Below are 15845 nucleotides of genomic sequence, written 5' to 3' on the forward strand. Positions count from 1 at the left end.
AGCATGTGGACCTTCATTCCCCTGGCACTGGTCCACCTGGCCTCCCATTAGCACTCGTCTAGCCCAGGTGCCCTCTTCCCACCCCTTCCACCCCCCACCCAGTACTTGCGCACGCTCCACTTCGACTTGTACTTCCTTTCCCTTCGTAGCATTAGCACATTCCGCTCCGACCGGCACCCCCCGCCCCAACATCACCTCCTACATCCCCCACCTCCCTGCACTTCTTGCTACTGCACTTGCACAATGAGAATGATAAATGGCCTAGTAGGAACGCTTTTGGTTATATTTAATCCTTGCCCTCCAACCATCCTTTGAAGTATAGGCACATTATACATAACTAATAAATAAATAAAAATGTGTGGCCTGGATTCAGATGCACTTGCTACTCATTGCCTATGTTATGAAGCATCACACATTGGACAAAGATGTGTGAGGGTTTATTGTGAGCAACCCCACCAGCTCACCAGCCCCTTGGAGAGGCAGGCCCAACAGATGGATGGAAAAGACCACCATCATTCTGGGTGCCATGGAATGTTTCTCTGGAATTAAATATTGACCAAGACAAAAACATACATTAAGAAGCAGGCCACATATTAATCATGCCCTACAACTAAAATAGAATGAAAACTGAAGCGGTATGGATGCAACATGAAAAACAGCCTTTTTTATGCTTTCAGTTGGCTATGTACGTTTCCAAATGTTAGAATGGGCCATTGCTTCAAAAACAATTATGAAATAGTTACAGATATTTGGAAGATTAGTTGGTGTGAGATTACAGGCGGCCACAGTGATCTGTTTTGATATTGGCTGAAAATAATGAGAACGTAGAAAACAAAAAACAATATTGCATAACTTGGTCAACATTTACTTAGTTAGGAAAACAAATACTCATGTTGCTGTTGATCACAATTTATTTTGAGGTCATGAAGTGCCAGCAACAGAACAGACCAAGTCAGCAGGTCACGCTGGACAAATACTTGATTGCAGTCTTAGGTTTCCAAGGCGATGGACAGCAGCACAGAGTTACAATGAGCAACACTCTTATCCACCATTCCTGGCAAAATAGACAGAAAAGGCAAAAGGAGGCAAAGTACTGTGGTGTAAACCATGCAAAGGTTAACAAATGATGTGGCCTGTAGGTGTGCAATAAATATTTCTTTTTCTGAAATTAAGGCTTGGAATAGAGTGATTTTCTTTTGGTGGGGCTCAATAAGTACTGTCATTAGAATGGGTGTTTTTCCAACAGGAAAGTAACATTAGATAAAGCAATGCAAAAAATTGCATTACTACAATTCACAGCTGCCAAAAAAATAAATCAACCATAACCAAGAATTCTAATTTTAGCATTAAACTGATGATCATGTTGCTTATTAGTTTAGTCTCTTCCGTCTTCTCATTTTACCACAGCGGCAGGAAGGCAGGTGATAGAGTGCTTAAAGGGAGAGATCTTTAAAACTGTTCTTTGAGTGGGTAAGAAATCATTAAAGGAAAAACATTTATGTCACACCTAGAAAAAAATTGCTAAAATGATGACATTATTGTTCCGTCCCTTCAACTACTTCAATCCGTCGAGGGCCATATAGAAGAACGTAAGCTATATGCCAGTCTCCACCGCCAGATAATCGCAAAATGTCTTCAGGAGAAACGATGCTCACTTTGTCGTCGTCAAACTTGATCCATTCATCTGAATGAAAGAAATGTAAACCGTAATAAAGATAAGTACCAAACTGGCATGGGATTTTTGCAACAATATATCTGTTCCATTTTTTTAAACTGTTGAGAATACAAAATGTAGCAATAATTTATATTTGCTTTCTTTAATATGTTAAGACTTCAAAAGAATCATACCTTTAAAGACCATGGAACACTTAAAATGTATGCGACTGCGATACAGGGCTAAAGTAACAGTTGTATAGTAACCTTTGAGGCCATGAATTTTACATCTCCCCTCAATAAAATCACACTGCAGCACAACACAATCTTTCCACCCCACTTTCTATGCATCCAAAATATCACAAACACACACATCCTCTTCCCACTTTAGTACATAGGGCCTAATTTCTTTCTCCAATAATTCTGCTTCATACATAAACTTGGCCAAAACTTACAGTCGTTATGCTCATAAGCTCCTTTGCTGGACAAGCAAGACTACCCACACATTCACTCCAGCAAACGGAAGTAATCTGCCATATAATGCTTGCTGCTTTTATATCACTTTATAGTACCCCAGGGTCACCTAAAGGACTGAGCAGATGAGTACAGGCACTGAGGAGGAAAACCAAGACCCAAGGTAACAGATAAAGAAGCAATGCATGAGGGGTGCTTCGGTTCTCATGCAGAAAGGATGTGCCCTAGAGGATCAGGATGGACTATTCTACTTAGAGTTGCACAAAGTCTGATTGGCAAAGGGCTCTCCTCAGCCTACTTCTGTAATGGTGCAGCAAGTTTAAAAAAAAAAAAAAGGAATGGCAAGCTATTTAGGATAACTGCCAGCCGTTGTGATTAAAGTTTTTCTTGCTATCACTTTTCAGTATCAAACAGAGCATGAGTTAGAAGGGGTGGAAAGGAGTTCTGAAGGTTATGATGACAGAGGAGCAAGGTAGAGTTTGGTACAGGTTTTATACTGCAACTACAATTGATTGATTTGAATTGTCCATGTGACCCATGGTGGAAGTTCTGAATAACAATAATGTATGCTAACCTTCTGAATGATTGAAGAGAGTACCACAGAGTCTAGATATATATTTTGCATGGTTTACTCACCATAGTCTTTAACTCCCTCTGGAGCCTCTCCCTGCGCAGTCAATCTGGACTTTAATTCCCGACGGATCCTCTTCCGACCTGTTCCTGCGCTGTGACTCATCTCCAGTGCCCATCAGTGCATCTCTCTACGCTTCTCATGCGCCGGCACTCTGGTCTTCTGTGCCCAACTGTGCCTCTCCCTGTACTGATCCAGAACTGACACCTTGAACTTCTATGCCTAGCAGACCCTTTTCTTACGATGTTCCTGTGCTGGCACTCTAGTTCTGTGCCCAGTGGTCCCCCTCCCTGTGCTGTCCTGGCGCTCGCACTCTGATCTCTAGAGCCCATCCATGCCTCCTGCGTTTCTCCCGCGTTTGCACTTTGACTTCAACTCTGTTCCTGCGCTAGCACTTGTCTTCAGTCACCGCTGACTCTCCACATATACTCTTCCCCTACCCTCAGAATCACTGCCTCTCTCCCTCCTCGGGCCACGGTGTTCTTTCCACTACGAGCTCTAGATAGCCCCTCCCCTCCCACCCCCTCAGCCTTCCTCCTCTACCAGCTCTCCAACTTCTGCATCCTTGCCCTCCTTCCCCTTCACTACCACAACCAGAGTACCCTCCCTGCCCCCTGAACCTCAAGTTCTCCCCCTGCCTCCCCCACTAACAGATCTACTCTTCGACGTGCACACACTGCTGTTCCCAACTCAGCCCTGTGTGCTCCCCAGCCCTCCTTTCCCACCAGCTCCTCATCTACCAACACAGTGCCCCAATCTGCTGCCCAGCTCTTCTGCCTAACTCTTCCGCCAGCTCCAAGTGCTCCTCCTCACCTACTCGCCCCTCCTGACCTCTTACCCCACCCCCCCTTCTCTACTCTCCCTCTTCTGCCAACTGCTCTCCCACCACCTCCTTATCCCTCCTTCCTCTCTTTTATGAGGAAGGAAGGATATGCGCTTGACCAAATCTCCCCCCCTCTGTCCTCTTTAACCCCTCTATCACCCTCCTCCCCCCCCTGTCATCTCTTACTCTACTTCTCCCTCCTCCTCTTATCCTTCCCATCTTTAACCCTCCCCCACCCTTCCTCTACTATGCCCTCCCTCTCCCACCGCCCTAACCTTCTCTATCGCCCCCTCCGCCCCCCACTATCCAACCCTCCTCCCTATTGCTCTCTGGAACGCTAGATCCCTCTGCAACAAGACCGCAGCTGTTCTTGACATGTTCCTCCGTCTCAACCTTCATTTCCTCTGTCTCACTGAAACCTGGATCCCTCCTCAACACTTCAGTCCCTGCCTCGCTAAAAACCTCTTCATTTCCTTCTCACACATTCCTCGCGCCACTGGTCGTGGTGGAGGTATTGGCCTCCTCTTCAACCCCAAATACCTTTCCTCTCCTTCCCTTCCTTCTTTCCCCTCATTCGAGTTTCTTTACAAATCCTTCTACTCTCCTCACCCCACCTCCTTTCTAATTATATATCGCCCTCCTGGCCCTCTCTCTACCTTCTATGATGACCTCGATCACCTCCTTTCTCTCATCTCTCCCTCTCCCTCCCCCCTTACTGTTCTCGGCGACTTTAATCTTCACTTCCCTTCTTCCCCTCACTCCTCTCCCCTATCGTCCATTCTCGACTCCTACCTCCTTTCCCCTCTTCCTTCCTCTCCTACTCACTCCTCTGGCTCAACGCTTGACCTTATCTTTAACTCTTCCTACCCCTCTTCTTCTGTCTCTACACTTCCTCTCCACCTCTCTGATCATGCTTTACTCTCCTCTCTTACCCCCCCTCCCTCTTCCTTCTTCCCCTAAACCTTCCCCCTTCTATTTTCTCACGTCGTGACCTTCGTAACTTTGATCCTCCCTCTTTTTTGAAACTTGCTCTTCTTCTCTCCCCTCTCTCCGCGACTTCTCCTCTCCATCAGCCAATGATGCACTTTCTGCTCTTTCCTCTTCTATCTCCTCCTCTCTTGATCTCCTCCACCCCATTTCCTTCTTCCGTCCAACCCGGAAACCCTCTCAACCTTGGCTCTCCCCTTAACTACTCTCCATGCGACGTCTCCTCCGACGTCTTGAGAGACACTAGCTCAAATCTCCAACACTTTCCAACCAATCCTCATATTTCCCTTATCACTCCCTTTAGGTCTCCTGTCTCACTTCAGCAAAACGCTCCTACTACTCAAACCTTCTTCATTCCCAAGCTTCCCATCCCGTCGTATCTTCCAAACTCTTGCTCGTCTTCGCTCTCCCCAACCCATGATCCCTCAACCTCCTCCACCCTCTCTCCCTCTGACTTCGCAAACTTCTTCTCCTCAAAGATTCTTGCCCTTCGACAAAAAAATCAATTTCTCCTCACTCTCCCCCTTCCCACTTACCACCCTCTACTTGCATGACTGAATTCTCCCCAGTCTCCCCCCTCTGACGTTTCTATCCTCCTCTCCAAAGCCCATCCCTCGTCTGTCTGCCCCATCTGACCCTGTCCCCTGCCTTCTTATTCCTAAAATCTTCCCTCTACTTATTCCCTACCTAACCTCCTTCTTCAATATCTGCCTTTCCTCGGCTTCCTTCCCCTCTGCTTTCAAGCATGCCACTATCATTTCGATTCTGAAGAAACCTACCGCTGATCCCCTGCTCACCTCGAACTTCCGCCCTATCTCACTTCTCCCTTTCCTCTCTAAACTTCTTGAGCGCCTTGCCTACTTGCAGCTCTCATCCTTTGTCACTAATCTCTCTCTCCTTCCCCCTCTCAATCTGGATTTCGCCCCAAACACACTCCCGAAACTGCCCTCACTTACCATCCTTAACTCCCTCCTCTCTGCCCGACACTCTAAGCAATCCTCTGTCATTTTTCTTGTTCTCTCGGCTGCCTTCGACACTGTTGATCACCCCCCTTCTTCTCAACACTCTCTCCTCCTTTGGTTTCAAAGGCTCTGTACTCAACTGGCTTTCCTCTTACCTCTCTTCCTGCTCTTTTACGGTTTCCTGAGGTGGCCGCTCCTCTCCCTCCCACCCTCTTGAATATGGAGTTCCCAATGCTCTGTGCTTGGTCCTTTCCTATTGTCACTCTACACCTCCCTCCTTGCCCCTGTGATCTCCTCTTTTGGCATCTCTCACCATTTCTATGCCGATGAGACACAGCTCTTTCTTTCCTTCTCTTCCAGCTCTCCTGACCTCAACCTTAAACTTTCCTCCTGTCTCACTGCTATTAAAAACTGGATGGCTTCTCGATTGCTTTCCCTTAACTCAAACAAAACTGAAGTAGTTTTCTTCCCTTCCAACTCCCTTCCCCCTCCGTCTCCTCCCCCTTTCATTCATTTTCCTCCCTCTAATCTTACTTTCTCTCCCCACGCTCTTAACCTAGGCTTTCACTTTGACTCTTCTCTCATTTTTTCCCCCATCATATCTCACTCACCTCTCGTGCCTGTCGCTACCCCCTCTACAATATTCGCCCCTCACTCACTTTTCATGCTACTAAACTCTTAATCTCCTCCCTTACCTTTTCTCGCCTCTTCTACTGCATCTCCTTACTTTTTGGTCTTCCCACTTCACATCTTGCCCCCCTCAAATCTATTTATCACTCTGCCATCCGTACCCTCTGTCTCCTCTCCCCCCGTGACTCCATCTCTGCTTCCCTATCCTCCATTGGCTAGCTCCCCTTTCATTCTCAACTTAAATTCCACTTCCTCCGTCTGGTCTTCAAATCGCTCCACGATCTTGCTCTCCCTCATCTCTCTTCCTTTCTCTCATTCTACACTCCCTCTCGTCCCCTTCGTTCCGCTGACAACTTCCTCCTCACTGTTCCTCCCTCCCCCTGTGCCGCCTCCCGTTTCAGCTCCTTCCAACTCCTGCCCCCCCTCTACTGAAACTCCTTGCCTCTCTCTATCCGCTCTACTCCTACTTTTTCCTCTTTCCGCACGTCCCTCAAATCTCTCCTTCTCCCTTCCCCACCATGACACTCCCCTCCTTTCACTCCCCCTCTCCTACCCCTTTCCCCTCTCCCCCCCTTAACATCTCTCCCCCACCCCCTCATTTCCCTCCACCTACCTTCCCTCCCTATTCCTCCTAGCCCTCCCGCTCCTCTCCCCTTCCCCCTCTGAATAATTGCTCTACATACTGTTTTTGGTGATTGATTCATGTTTGTAATTTGCTTCTGTTAGTTTTTGTTACGTTAAATGTACCCTGTTGTAACTGTACAGCACTTTGGTATAAAGCGCTATATAAAACTAATAAATACAAATAGTTATATATGTACTGTTCTTAGATCAAATTTAGTCCTGCTCATAGGATGCCCTGGCTACATAAATGAACTAAACAATACTTGCAAGGCAAAATGTTTAAGCAGCCCACCACAAAGGTGCATCTGCAAGCTATGTCACTATACATCCGACAGCTTCCTGTAACATACAGAATTTCACCCCATCCTACCATAAGACATTAAAAGAGAAGACCAAGATACCCACCTCTCTAACATTCTTTCTGATGGATGTTCCTTGCATGGATTCCTCATCTTGGATATCTCTATGCTCTTCGGAAACACTTCTGCCACCATAGGGGATAGCACTGCTCCCCTCTATGCCTCCACGCACCCTGCGCTCCACAGGACTTTAGGGACAGTATATCATTTGGCATCTCACCCTGTGGTCTTTGTTCCACCCATTTTCCCAAGCACACTGACGCTGAGGGACCAGAGACCTGAAGGTGTAACTATCAAGTCGCCTGCCCTCCTCCGTTGGGAGGGTGAGGAGGAATCCGTGGGAGGAATAGCCACAATAAAGTACATTAACGAGAGGCAAGTAGTTTGTTCTGCTAACGGATTCACTTCTTCCCACCGATTACTCATCTATGATAGACTCCCAAAGCAGTACGTAGATCTGAAGGAGACCAAGGACACCACCTATACCAGAATGCTCTGGAGGACCACTTTACCAAAAATAGCATCCGGCCCAGATTGGTAATCCAAGAAGTAATGTTTGGCAAATGTGTGCAGCGAGAACCACGTAGCCACCGGGCAAATGTCCAGAACAGGGAATCACCTCTGCATGCTAGAGGTGGCAGCCAGACCTTTGGTTGAATGCCCCAAGACCTTCAGCAACATTTTTTTCCAGCCATATTATAACATTTCGAGATGCAGAGGATGATCCAGGGTCTGTTTGGTCACAGCCTTGACAGCATGGGCACCAGCATAACACTCAAAAAGCTTGCCATCTTTCCTGATGTCCCTCGTAAGAGATGTAGTAGCTGAGAGCCTGCACTGGGTTCAGCAGACAGAATCACTCTTCTGCCTTGGAAGGATGAGGAAAAAACAGGAAGCTATATCTTTTGAGAGAGATGGAAATCTGAGACTACCTTCGGAAGGACGGCTTCCATCTCAATGTCATCTTCTCTGTGGAAAAGACCAAACAGGGAGGCTTTAAAGACGACACCTGGAGCTCACTCACCCACCCACCTAGTGGAAGTGACGGTACCAAGGAAAATCATCATAAGGGTGAGCAACCTTAAAAATGAAGAATGCAGGGGCACAAACCGAGCACCCATAAGAAATGTCAATGCTAAATTTAAATCCCATGCTGCAATAACAAACTGGTGTGGAAGAATCTGGTTGCACAAACCCTGCAAAAATTGCATAACACTGGGGATTCAGAAGAACGAGCCCTGCTCCCGCCGGGTCCTCTTGAAAATTTAAATTGATGCAAGGCAGCCCCTTTCACAGAGCCAATCTGCAATCCTGAATGGGCCAAGGGAAGCAAAAAATCCACAACAGAGGATGTGCGGCAAGTAACAGAGTCCATATCCTTCTCCCGGCACCAGGCCTAAAATTCACACCACATACCAGCATAAATGGACGTCGTGGCAGGCCTTAGAGCATAGAGCAACACATTTAACTCAGTAATCTTTTTTCTGATGGACGTTCCTCCCACCAACTCCTCATCTAGGATATCCTTATCCCAGGGCATTTGTACTACAGAAACATTTCTGCCGCAAGGGGTTCAGCGCGGCTCTGCATCGGCTTGTCCGATGCCTCTACGCACCCTGCTCCGGAGAGGACATCAGGGCCAGTATATATAGCGGTGCTGCGCCCCATGACCTCAGTTCCCCCTTTTTCCTTAGCACTCTGAAGTTGAGGGACCGCAAAACCGATGGTGCACTAGCTTCCCGCAAAAGGGCAGGTAAAGAGGGTGATGAGGAATCAGTGGAAAGAAAGAACATAACAGAAAGTTAAATCATTTTTTCTTCTAATGGACTCCTTCCACTGATTTCTCATCTATGATAAGACTCCCAAAGCAGTACGTAACCTGGAGGAGAGGGGAAGCAAGGACACCACCTAGACCAGAAAACTCTGGAGGACTGCCCTGCCAAACCAGGCGTCCTGGGCCGCAAGGGAATCCAAGCAATAATGCTTGGCAAACGTGTGCAAATATGCCCACATTGACCACTGGCAAATGTCCAGGATCAGGACTCCCCTGTGCAGGGTAGAGATGGCAGCCACTACCCTGGTAGAATGAGTTCCGAGACCCTCAGGCACATTCTTCACAGCCAGATTATAGCATTCAGAGATGCAGAAAATGATCCACTGGGGTAAGGTCGTCTTTTTCTCTTCTTTTTTTCTAACCTCCCTGCCAGCACGAGCACCAGCGTAACAAACAAAAAGCTGGTCCATCCTTCCCAGTCCCTCTAGTATGAGAGATATCGAGCTTCAGGGCCCGAACCGGGTCCAGCCGATGGAATCATTCCTCAGCCTTGGAAGGGTGGGTTTGTTTGTTTGGTTTATTCACTTATAATGCGTACCAGACCCAAAGGTAGCCAGGCGCAGCCGTACAGAAAATGCGAAGCTTAAGTTACAGGGTGGGGTCATGGGTAGCATACAATGTACAAAATACAATATATCGCAGGTAGGCGGCAATTGCAGTTTACATGCAAAATAAATACAAAATACAATAAAGACAGTATATGTATTGGCACTAGGTGGACGTTAGCTCATCGGCCAGGTGGGCAGAATGAGTAGGTCCATAAGATCAAGGGAGAACAGGATAATGATGTGTATATGCTAGGGTGGTGTGGGGATAAGTGGGCGCCAATGGGCTAATCATTAGAAGACCTCAGCAGATTAATATAGTTAGTTCTGAATTTCGGAAAGGGCTGCTCCTCACGTAGAGGGTTTGGCAGTGAGTTCCATAATTGGGCCGCTTGAACCTGGAAGCTGCTACCCCCCCGCCTTCGATAGCCTGAATCTTGGAATGAGGCTATTGGCATTTGAAGTTCTGGCAGGGCGCGAGTGGTTTCTTTCTGTGAGTTTGTTACAGAGATAGCTCGGTGCAGCATTGTTCAGGGCTTTGTGAACCAGGGACGCTACTTTTAAGTGGATTTTATTTTGGGTGGACAGCCAGTTGTTTTGATGCCTGATCTTTGAAATATGTGACCTTTTAGACACGCCGAGGGCGGCACATAGGTGAGGAGGGCATCACTCAACGCCACCTTCTCTTTGGAAAAAAACAGATAGAGAGGTAAAACAGACAACGCCTGGAGCTCACTCATCCGTTTTGTGTAAGTGATTGCAACCAGGAAAATCACCAGAAGGGTGAGTGATCTAATAGTACACGAACGAAGGGGCATAAACTGAGCACCCATAAGAAACGTCAAAACCAAATTTAAAGCCCACGCCAGAAGCACAAACTGACTGGTAGGAAAGCGGTTACACAAACCCTGTAAAAAATGCATAACAGTGGGGATTGTGAAGAACAAGCCTTGTTGTGGTTACCTCTTGAAAACTGAAATAGCAGCGAGGTAACCCTTTACAGTGCCTATCTGCAGGCCCACCTGGGTCTAAGAAAGCAGAAAAACTAACAGGGGATCGAGGACAGGATAAAGGATCCAGGTGCCTTTGTAGCAGGCAAATGAGCTGAAAGGAGCACATTGAGGAAGTCTGGCAAGTCCTCTCTGTATATCTCAGCCTCTCAGTAGCCAAGCATGTAGGTTCAGGTTGCTCAGGTTCAGGTGGAGAGTGAGTCAACTCTCATCGGAAGGCACCAGAGAGGGCAGATGGACATGTCCAGCAATCCGGGATACCATTCTCTGGGTCCAGTCTGGGACGATCAGGGTCATCATGATTCCAAAAAGGCACAATCTTGTGAGAACCAGCGTAATGACAGGGATCGGTGGGAACGCATCAGAGGTCAAAGTTCCACCTGACCATCCCCCAGAGCTCCCAGACAAGGAAATTCTGTGGAGTGGAACAACTCACAATTCCTGTTGACAGTGGAAGCCAAGAGATCCCTTTGAGGAGTTCCCCAAAAGGAGAAGATCTCTTTCAGGAATCTAAACAGAGCTGCCACTCGTGGGAGGTCCAAGTCTATCTGCTCAAGGTATCTGCTGGGTCATTCTCTAGTCCAGCCAGATGAGCAGCTGTCAGAGAAACACTGTTCTACAGTGCCCACAACCACAGCTGCATTGCTACTCTGCAGAGAGGAAAGAACCCCACGCCACCTCATTTGTTGAGGAAGTGAATGGCCACTGTGTTGTCCATCAGGATCAGCACAGTTTTGGCTTTCCTCCCCCCACCCTGTGAAGCGCCTCAGCTCCAGCAAGTTGGTGTGTTTCTGAGACTGTGTGGGAGACAGTCCGCTCACATAGAGGTCTAACAGGTTAGCGCCCCAACCAGTCAGAGATGCATCCATGACCGCCATCACCTGGGGCCAAGGCTGGTGAAAACATACCCTTCAGCAAGTTGTCTTGCACTGCTCACCACACAAGATCCTAAACCACCTCATCCGAGACCTGCAATGGGTCTGACATCTGGCCCTGAAACTGCAACTATTGGCAATGGAGAAGTCACAGAAGTGATCTCATGCGCAGACTCGTCTACGGCCCCCAAGAATGCAGGAGGTCATGAGTCCCAGAAGGCACAGGAAGGCTGAGGCCAGAACTTGTCCTGAAGATCGGAGGACATTGGGGATCTGTCTGATATTTGGCACTCGATCCTCGGGCAGGATGGCCCGGCACAGGCTAGTGTCGAATACTCCAATATATCGGAGGGACTGGGCCGGTGAAAATGGAGACATGTACAGAGTAGGTGCTCCGACATTAGATCTGAGGAGCGAGCTCGGGCGAGACAGTCATCGAGACAGGGAAAGACATGACTCTCCTCCCTTCTGGGGTGAGCCAACATCACTGCTAGCAGCTTGGTGAAAACCCTGGGAGCCGAAAAAAGCCTGAAAAGCAGGACTTTAAATTGGTAATGGTGTTGACCCACTACAAACCACAGGTACTTTCCTGTGCTTCCGATGAATCAGCATATGGAAGTGGGCATCCTGACTGTCTAGGGAAATCAACCAGCATTGCAGATCGAGGGCTTCTAGAATCTGGGCTAGAGTAACCATCTGGAACTTGTCCCTGCGTAGGAACAAGTTCAGAAGCTGCAGATCGAGGATGGGGTGTAAGCCCGGTCCTCCTTTGCCACCAGAAAACCACTTTCCTTGTTCTGGGAGTGCTTTACAACAGAAGCCGACTGACCTCTAGTAGAATGGGGTCTGGAAACAAAGCGGTGGTCGGAGGACCGTGGTCCAGGGGGCGCTGAAGGAATGGAAGGCAATATCCCTGCCAAATGACACGTAAGGCCCAAGCGTTGGACATCTTCAGGCAAAAAGCCTCCCATTCCTCCCAAAAGGAAATTGCGTCAGATGCTCAAGAGACTGTCTGGAGTAGTGACTGATTTTTGAAGAAGACAAATGTTTGTTTATTTATTTTTGATACTAGTCTAGCGCACCGAACCCAGAGGCATCTGGGCACTCATCTTAAGATGGTTGGTTACAAGAGTTGCTTACATAATAGTTACATAGTATAGTTACAGTAGTTACAGCATGCTTAAATGGAGGTTGCATAGTATAGTTGCACTGGTGGTTACAGCATGCAAGGTGCTTAAGAACAGGTAGGTATCATTGGATGGATAGGTAATGCAGCGCAAGATTACCAAGTCAGGTCGAGTAGTTGCATGGCTTAGTGCCGGCATATAGGCAGCGCAAGGCTGCATGATCATATCAGGTAAATTACTAAGCATGGATTAGGTATATGAACAAAGCAAGCTGCTGAGACAGATTAGGTGAAACTGCACACAGCCCTCAGACATATCAACATGAGTAACACACAGCTCAAAGGATATATGCATAAGGTTTTAGACATAAGTGGGTATGATTGTACAGGCTAAGAAAACGTCGAGTTACAGGGCTTTACTTTGGGAGTACATACAATGCAGGGGACATAGTCGGTGGTGTAGGTATACAAGTTTTCAAAAGCACACCTCACATTACGGCGGGCTGCATTGGGCAGGCATATGTTAGGAAATGTAGTAATGTAGTGATCTGCATCTAGGCAATGTGAACTGGTATGAGCAACAAAAGATAGATTATGTTTTTTGCAGAACGTCTGTGCGACCAAAGGGCCCCTTGTAATGCTCGGAAGGCCGATGGGCCGGAAACCTAACATTTATAGTCATAGTTGTAGTATGTGGGAAATGTTCACGATCGGCTTGTGGCTGGGTGAAGTTCATGGGTGGCATGCAGCTGCGATTACTTATAAGTTACTCACTGTAGTGACTAACATACTCTTAGTCACTAGTCCCTAGTCCCCTTTCCTCCATACTGCATAGGCGTCCCTGGCTAGGGACGGGAGACGGAACCTTTTTCCACAGAAAAACCTTCCCCTTTAAATTTAGAGGCGCGGCCTTGGGAGCATGCACTACCCTGACTCCGCCCCCCCGGCACCACACCTCAGTCCCCATCGACGCGTCGACAGTATTTAACATTCCCTAATGCCATCAGTTTTATTAGGAGGGAGGATGGTGGGACGTATGGAGGAAAGGGGACTAAGGCCCAAGTACGTTAGTCACTACGGTGAGTAACTTATAATTACTCTTACGTCCCGTCCCCTTTCCGCCATACTACATGGGCGATTACAAATGAATGTAGCCTTAGGATGGAGAGGAGACCCTCTTTAAGATTCCTTAGAACCGCATGTCCAAACAGTAGTGCTTACAGATAGCCGAAGGGGTGGCCCAGGTGGCCGCCCTGCTGATGACCTGCCGTTGGAATGCAATGGCCGTGGCCCTGACCGCAAGGGCGTGTACGTTAGCTGGAAGCAGCTTGTGCTGCCCCTATTAGGTAGGCCTCCTTGATGGCCGAAACCATTCATCGCGCAATTGATGTCTTGGATGCTTGATACCCAGGCCTTGACTGCCCCTCTTCCCCCCCCAAAGGTGACAAACAGTGCATCCGACTTGAGGAAGCCCTTTGTCCTGTCCAGATAGAATTTTAGAGCATGCCTGACATCCAGACAGTGCAAAACCCTCTGATTCTCGTCCTTAGGGCCAGCAAAAAAACGTAGGTAAGATTATTTCCTCGTTGAGATGGAAAGCGGAGGGTACCTTAGGTAGGAACGCAGGGTGTGTCCGCATGACCACCTTATCCTTGTGAAAAGTAGCATAGGGCTCTGAAGCCTGGATTTTGCTGACTGTGCGAGCAGGGTGAGGCCCACTAACAGAGCTGTTTTAATGGGGACCAGCCTAATGTCCATTGGCTCTAACTGCTAGTGCGCCAAGGCGCCCAACACTACAATGAGGGCCCACAACGGGGTGTGGTTTTTGATGCGCGGGTAGAGTCTGGAGAGGCCAGTCAAATGTCTCGGCCATCGGGTTGGAAGAGAAGACCTCCTCCTCTGAATTTTTGTAGGCCCCTCTAGCTGCCAGATACGTGCAGCATGTGTCCACCTGCATACCTGAGTGAGCCATGTGATCTGAGAAGGAGAGAACATCGTCCAATGTGCACGTAAGGGGGTCGATCTCCTTAGAGGCCGCCTAGTGACAGAACATAGCCCACCTACTCTTGTACTGGCTCCTGGTAGCCTTGCTCCTAGCACCCTGAATGATCTCTAGGTTAGCCTGCAATAGGCGGAGGTGCTTAAGCGTGACCTGCTCACGAACTACGCTGCAAGGGCTAATTTCGGTGGTGCAGAGTGGATGTCCCTGCCCCTTTGCTGCGCCAGAAGATGGGCTGGACCTGTCGGAAGGTGAATGGGTGGCCTGTCAGAGAGGCCGAGCAGCTCCGAGAACCACGGTCTCGCCGGCCACCACAGAGCTATCAGAATGATTCTGAGGTGACAAGACTCTTATCTTGCAGATCACCTTGTGGACCAGGGGTGTGAGCAGGAAGGCATATGCCCTTCCACTGAATATGAAATGCGTCGGCCAGTGAACCAGTACCCTGTTCCTGCCAGGATGCGAACTGCTGATACTTCTTGTCGTCCAAGGAGGCAAAATGGTCCACGGAGGATGCCCCCATCTGCTGAAAATCTCTAGTAGCACCTTGTTGTTCAATTGCTACTCGTAATTGTCTGCTCCCAGTCTGCTGAGCCTGTCCGCCTCCAAGTTGGATGACCTCTGAAAGTGGACAGCCGTGAGATAGATGTTCTCTAGGGCCCATTCCCACATGCTGACAGGTAGGCTGCACAGAAAAGGGGACCCTGCTTGTTGACATAGTACATGCTGGTAGAGATGTCGGTCTGGATGAGGACGACCTTGCCCCCAATGAGCGGGAGCAAAGCTAACGCAACTAGCAATGGTGAACTTGCTAAAGCCAAAGAGCTTTGCCAGTTTTTGTTGGGTGCCGGCGATACGCAGTTCCATTCATTCAATGCCATTCCATTAAATGTCATTCACGTTTAGACAGTATCGAAAATCGTGTTCAAACTGTCCGAATCCGGATTATAATCCCACGTAAAATTAAGTAAAATCTGGGTGTCATGGGCATAGTTAAGCATATAATACGGCAGAATCATCAAGAATATAGAAAATGGGTGTTGTGACTACATTATATAAGATGGGGCACTGTTAGGCAGAAACCTGTGCAGTTCCCTTAGGGACCACTGCAAAAGGCTTAAGACTACAGGTTTTGGCAGTAAACCCAATTGGTAGCAGTCTGTACCACCCAGATTTACCTGGTAGCTGTGTCTGAGCAGCCAGACTTCTCTCAAGAAGAGTTAGACAGTATATAGAGTATACAAGATAGGTACCAAAATACAGTAGCACAAGCAAACATTGGCCAGAGCTTTGGTAACAAAGTATATAATTAT

At 48.1% G+C, this 15845-nt stretch overlaps 1 protein-coding gene across 2 annotated transcripts in view; it reads right to left on the reverse strand.

Moving 5' to 3' along the window:
- Positions 1–893: 893 nt before the first annotated feature.
- USP14 (ubiquitin specific peptidase 14) overlaps positions 894–15845 on the reverse strand; it is a 991689-nt gene continuing 976737 nt past the window's right edge. For both annotated transcript variants that reach the window (XM_069620879.1, XM_069620880.1), the window contains exon 16: positions 894–1684. In XM_069620879.1, the coding sequence (XP_069476980.1) occupies positions 1536–1684 (149 nt within the window). In that variant the 3' untranslated portion in view covers positions 894–1535. The remainder of the gene's footprint in view (positions 1685–15845) is intronic.

This window comes from Ambystoma mexicanum, chromosome 5q (assembly GCF_040938575.1).
Source record: "Ambystoma mexicanum isolate Mex_15411 chromosome 5q, UKY_AmexF1_1, whole genome shotgun sequence".
NCBI classification, from domain to species: Eukaryota; Metazoa; Chordata; class Amphibia; order Caudata; family Ambystomatidae; genus Ambystoma; species Ambystoma mexicanum.